At 36.6% G+C, this 5,965-nt stretch overlaps 1 protein-coding gene across 1 annotated transcript; it reads right to left on the bottom strand.

Moving 5' to 3' along the window:
• Positions 1–1,885: 1,885 nt before the first annotated feature.
• LOC107595718 (erythrocyte band 7 integral membrane protein-like) lies at positions 1,886–4,882 on the bottom strand. The gene is made up of 5 exons (XM_016286212.1): positions 4,659–4,882; positions 3,607–3,639; positions 3,145–3,254; positions 2,149–2,221; positions 1,886–1,899 (listed from the first exon to the last, which is right to left on the bottom strand). The coding sequence occupies exons 1-5, from the start codon at positions 4,717–4,719 to the stop codon at positions 1,886–1,888; spliced, it is 291 nt and encodes a 96-aa protein (XP_016141698.1). The 5' UTR covers positions 4,720–4,882.
• Positions 4,883–5,965: the final 1,083 nt, after the last annotated feature.

Genomic DNA, 5,965 nt, shown 5'->3' with positions numbered 1-5,965 from the left:
ACAATGCACTGGGTCAGCTGGCCAATCAGAGCAGACTGCACTTGTCGAAGGAGGGACTTTGTAGAAAACGAAGCGTTTGAGAGAGGCGGGGCATAGAGGACCTACAATAATGTATAGTATTTGAAAAATAATGTGTTTTTTGAACATTAAAGCATGTCAACATATTCTGTTACACCAAATACACAAAATAATGATCTTTAAAAAAAGCATCATATGACCCCTTTAACAATGCAAGCTGATAGGACATTTTCAAACTTTGATATTAAATGTCTTCAAAAGTAGCACATCTTAAAGGGGTCCTATTATGCTTTTTCACTTTTTCAACTTTAGTTAGTCTGTAATGTTGCTGTTTGAGCATAAAAAAAAGATCTGCAAAGTTATGAAGCTCAAAGTCCACTTCAAAAGGAGATATTTGATTTAACAGAAATCACTTTTCAAAAACTACAACAAACAACTCGTTTGGACTACAACACATATTTTCCGGGATTTGTGATATCACAAATATCGAAGAATGGGATGAGATCTGGTTGAGTTGCACTAGAGAAGGCAACGAGTGTTATCACTATGTCGGAGACGCGCTAGCTTTCCCAAGGCAGACGAACTTAGAGTGGTTACAATCATCCGGGTTTAAATCGCGCTCAAATTGATTTGATTTTGAGGCAATATTTACACTGAAGCTCGCATGGTAAAGGGCATGACATTTCGCGACCAGGCCCCAAGTGCTGCCAATCACAACACACACTGGCCCAGCTAACCAATCACAGCACATTTCGTATTTCAGAAGGCGGGCCTTCATTTGATACAGGAACTATTCGAGCCGTTCATGCCAGACTGGGGACAGAGGTGTTGTAATAATGTAAAATATGTGGAAAATAATGTGTTTTTCGAACAACCTAGTATGAGAGCCTGTTCTAGTACACCCCCAAAACAAAATCAAGACTTTGTAAAAGAGCATAATAGGACCCCTTTAAAAAAAAAAAAAAAAGTATTTTGTATGAAATGTATGAAAGACAGTTCACAATGAAGGCACTTGCAAACCAAGCAGCTTTCTGTTTGCGAATGCGGCAACTTGAACATGAGCAAAATCTGTGTGAGGAATTTTTTCACCCTCAGATGAAACTCGCGATCGCATGGACTCCTACTCAAATGACTGGATTTTGCCTGTGAAATTTGACAGCGCAACAGTAAACGTGACCTCACTTTGAGGCCGAAATGAAGTGCAAAATAAAAACAAGTTGGATGGAACCCATCAGTTAAGTGGTCTGAATTTAATTAAATTGCTGAATATAAAGAATAGAAAGAGAAGGAGGAGAAGACAAAGAAATGCAAACAGAAATATAACCAGTCACCAAGATCAATCTCCATGAAAATGGCATAATCACCGTAACAACCACAGCACTGCATGAAACCTGATCCAAAATCCTCAATGAAATACGTGACATCATGGCAAAAGGGCCACAAACAAAATGGATGGTAATTAGACATCTGGTCAAATGACTTTTATGGCTTAGAAGGCTAGAGTACAGAGCACGTTATGACGTTATAACCTGACATTACAATCTCAGATGTTAATACCTTTTTATATAGCTATTACAATATAGCTGTAAAGACTATGAAAAGTTATGCAAGAACATTATGTGCCCTTAAAATAAACAACTAAAATAAAACGTGATGCTTTGCAGGCGATATGATCTTTTACAGATGCCTCAGGAAATCACATGTGCTTACTGGAATATATTTCCTGAATATAATCAATTTATCTATTACATTTGCATATGATTGAGTAAGGTGTGCCTTTTTGTACCTTTATAGCATACTCAAATGAATGCTAGTGTGATCCTGAAAAAAATGTGGTTTATTCAGGTCAGCCGAGGTGCAAAACAGATCACTTCTGTTTCTCTACAACACAAGTGGTTTTATTTTTTCGACTTGTGACAAGCCATCATTGTGGTGGACGGCCACAGCACAAATGCAAACAAGTAGACTGCAAAAAGTGTCACATTTAACCACACACACATAACAAAAACAACACAAGTGTGATCACTGATTACAGACAACAGGAGCAGGATCATTATCACATGAGATGCCTAAACCACTAGCAGTGATTAAATCAGAAAGATCAAATCCTATTGATTTGTTTTCTTTTACCTGGTCCTTTGGCTCCTCCTCGTAAAATGCGTCCCAGGCGAAAGATAATTGCCCTTTCATATTCCTTCACTATCTGTAGGAACAAGAAGTATTTTTATCTCAAAACTACAGCAGTTTAAAACAGCAGAAGGTAAAATGGCCCCCAATTATGTCATTTAGATGTTGAATGGCAACCTTTATCATTCCTTCTTCATCTTTCTTATAAAGATAAAGATGATAAAGATAAAGATTATAGGACTTCTCACTTCCTATGAAAAACACTCCAATCTGGTATGAAAAAATGTGGCACAAATTTATGATATGGGATAAGGGAATGATCAACACAACTTAAATATACCCACACCTTTTGACCAATGAATTTTCACAACTTTTCCAATCGTTTATGATTTCCAACAAGGATTGTAAAATCACTTTATAGAGTTTGCCCTCATGAAACGCAATTTCTAGCTAATGAATCATTTTAGAGCGGAACATAACTAGAAAATCTTTAGGGATGCACAATTTATAGCTGTAATATTGGTTGTAATATTTTTCTTTCATTTATCAGTATCAGCTGATAACAGATATATCAGTCAGTACTGGAAATTACATGCTTAACTACATTTAGATTACCTTTGCTGTGATCAAACTCTCACTTATATTAATCTTTAATAATGCTAATAATTGACTAACATTGCAATTATAAAAAATATCATGTAATCTTTTGCAAATCTCAAAATGAATACACAGTATATTATAATGTTGTGATGTCTAAATTCACTTGTAGCATTCAAAATGTCTGATTAGTGTTATTTTTAATTAATTATATATTATATTATATTATATTACATTATAGGCCATTTAATGCCAAAACATTAATTATCAGCTTAACAATTTTAATTTTTTTTATAGGTGCTCCCCTTCCAATCTTCTTTTTTTCTACATACAAAGATTTAAAGGAAAAGGTGTATGACAGATGTATGACATCACACTAATGAAAGGACCACCACAAAGTACCTTAATGCACATCCATATGGAGAGAGGCAGCGTCAGCAATGTGAGCAGGATGGAGAAAAGCACCAGGATCCAACCACACAAGCCAATGTCACTGTCTGCATTCTCCAAGGCTGTAAAGCAAAGCAAATGTGCATATGCATATACTTTTTTATTTAAATTACTACACAATAAAAAAAGATAAAAAGACACATATAAATGTCCATTAACCCACTGTAACACAAAAATGATGGGTTAAATGAGTTCAAAGACGCAAAACACTCAATCTTTTAGCTTCAAGCTGAAGTGCACGCATTATAGCACTAGTTTGCTTATGAACCAAGGAACTTCAACAGCACATTAACATTTCATAGCCATTCACCCACATCGATAAGCCACACATATAGCAAATGAACGCTTCCCTACCGTTAAAAACAGAAATGAACAAACAAAACTGCCATTGCTTTACTTTCAAACCTTACCTACCTTGAGTATCATCATTTGTGTGACACCACCGATCTATAGAGAAATGTAACTGTAAGAGGCTACTGTATGTATGGCCTAAAACCATTAGTCTACAAGCCCATCGGCCCTAATAAGAGAGAAAACATTTCCTTCAGCAGATCCATCCAGAGTAAATTACATTAACTGCTGCGACAGTCAAAGCAAAGTAAGATTGAATGCTGGATATGATTATTGAGCAGGACAATGATCACAGCAATTGTAGAATGATTAAATCATCGCTGCCTGGTACTAACCTTGCAACCTTTACATTACAGCCGAGATCTTTGAACACCAGAAACATGATATAAAACTTTGTAGATCTATTTAAGTGATGTTTGTGTTTAATACACTATAATTCAAGGTACATTTAGGTTATTCCAAAATAAAGTCCTAGTGTTTCCCAACACAATTTTTTAACTGCATGTTGTTCAGCACAAATAATTAGAATAATTCTAGACATTTATATGCAATTTTTTTTACTGCTTTTACTAAACCACACCATACTATAGGCTACTATGAGACACTATACCATTCAGTACTACACTATACTGCACCACACTATATTATACTATACTACATCATATTTTTTCATTATTATACCTTTATTATTTTGTGAGATCAATTCAGAGCCTAAACAAACAATAAAAAGAATAAATGAAATAAACAGCAAAACACAGGTGATTGTTCTGATGAAAACACAAGTGCTTGGGATTGTATAGTGCTACAGGACTCATTTTAATATCGTTGGGGTATGAGCACCTGTTGTTGCCCAGTTTGGCACAGAGAGCATAAAGACACACCCATGCTGCACTCTCAAAAATAACAGACCCTGAAGAAAAAAAGGGAGCATGGACGTGCTTCCAATGTTTATATAGTTTCTAATGCATTTTTAATCTTTTTAAAGACAATACACAGAGACATTTAGTATGGCTTATTCGTATTATATGTCAGCTGAATGCAGCGTATATCCACGCACACAACGGCGCAAACACGTGATATTAAATAATAATAATAATAATTCAGTAGTAGCCAACCTATTTGTCGATCCTTCCGTTTTTGCTCTCTCATCGCAGCTGTTTCCCTGCCATCTTCCATTGTAGGCGATATCTTTGAATTATTCGGGGCTGATATGGAGCAGATCTTTTAATAAGCACTTCCAGCAGGAGATCGCCTCTCTAGTGTTTTTCTGCACGGGACAGATCGGATTCTGCGTGAGGTTCAGCCCCCTCTCGCTCTGGGTTTGGCTTGTAGTGTTGGTGGGCGGGCTTTACTCTTGTCTGTGACCATAAAACGGAAGTGGGTAAGAAAGCGGAAGCGATTTTGACGATAACTTATAGACAGACTTTTAAAGGGGTCATATGATGCGATTTCAATTTTTCCTTTCTCTTTGGAGTGTTACAAGCTCTTGGTGCATAAAGAAGATCTGTAAAGTTGCAAAGACTAAAATCTCAAATCCAAAGAGATATTCTTTAAAAGTTAAGAGTCAACCACGCCTACCTAAAACGGCTCGTTCTAACACGCCCCCACATGTCTACGTCACTATGTGGGAAGATTGGCATAACGCCGCCCAAATGTTCACGCAAAGAAAGAAGTCCTAACTTTTATTCTCGCTGTACACTCTTAAAAATAAAGGTGCTTCACGATGCCATAGAAGAACCTTTTTGTCTAAATGGTTCCATAAAGAACCTTTAACATCTGAAGAACCTTTGTTTCACAAAAGGTTCTTTGTGGCAAAAGAAGGTTCTTCAGATTATAAAAACGTAAGAAAGAGATGGTTCTTTAAAGAACCTTTGACTGAATGGTTCTTTGTGGAACCAAAAATGGTTCCTCTATGGCATCGTTTTTTTAATATTTAAAGAATTTGCCACTGACGATTCAAACGCGAGTTTTTTGGGCAGTATAATTAGAGTAGCACTTGTTGTTTGTCATTTCTCCGATCACAAATGCAGACATGGTTTTATGTTTACGTGGCACGATGCAATGCAACACGTAAAAAGACAGTATAAGTCATTATAATCCGTAGTTATGTCCACTGGATGCAACAAATGCCTCGTTTATAATGGGTTTTAATGTTTTTGTCTCGTCGCTCCAGCCGGGACAAGGCATCACAATATGGTAAGGGGCGTAACATTTCTGTCACACGCTTGAGGTATTCGACCAATCACAACGCACTGGATAGCTGGCCAATCAGAGCACACCTCGCTTTTCAGACCGATGGGCTTTGTAAAAATCGACGCGTTTCAGAAAGGCGGGGCATAGAAGAGAAACAATAATGTACAGTATGTGGAAAATAATGTTTTTTTTTTTTACCTTAATCCGCATAAACACATTTCATTACACC

The sequence above is a fragment of the Sinocyclocheilus grahami genome, unplaced genomic scaffold, assembly GCF_001515645.1.
Source record: "Sinocyclocheilus grahami isolate Dianchi unplaced genomic scaffold, SAMN03320097.WGS_v1.1 scaffold207.1, whole genome shotgun sequence".
In the NCBI taxonomy this organism is placed as follows: Eukaryota; Metazoa; Chordata; class Actinopteri; order Cypriniformes; family Cyprinidae; genus Sinocyclocheilus; species Sinocyclocheilus grahami.
The sequence above is the reverse complement of the archived record's forward strand: the minus strand, read 5'-3'. Positions and strand labels throughout refer to the sequence as shown.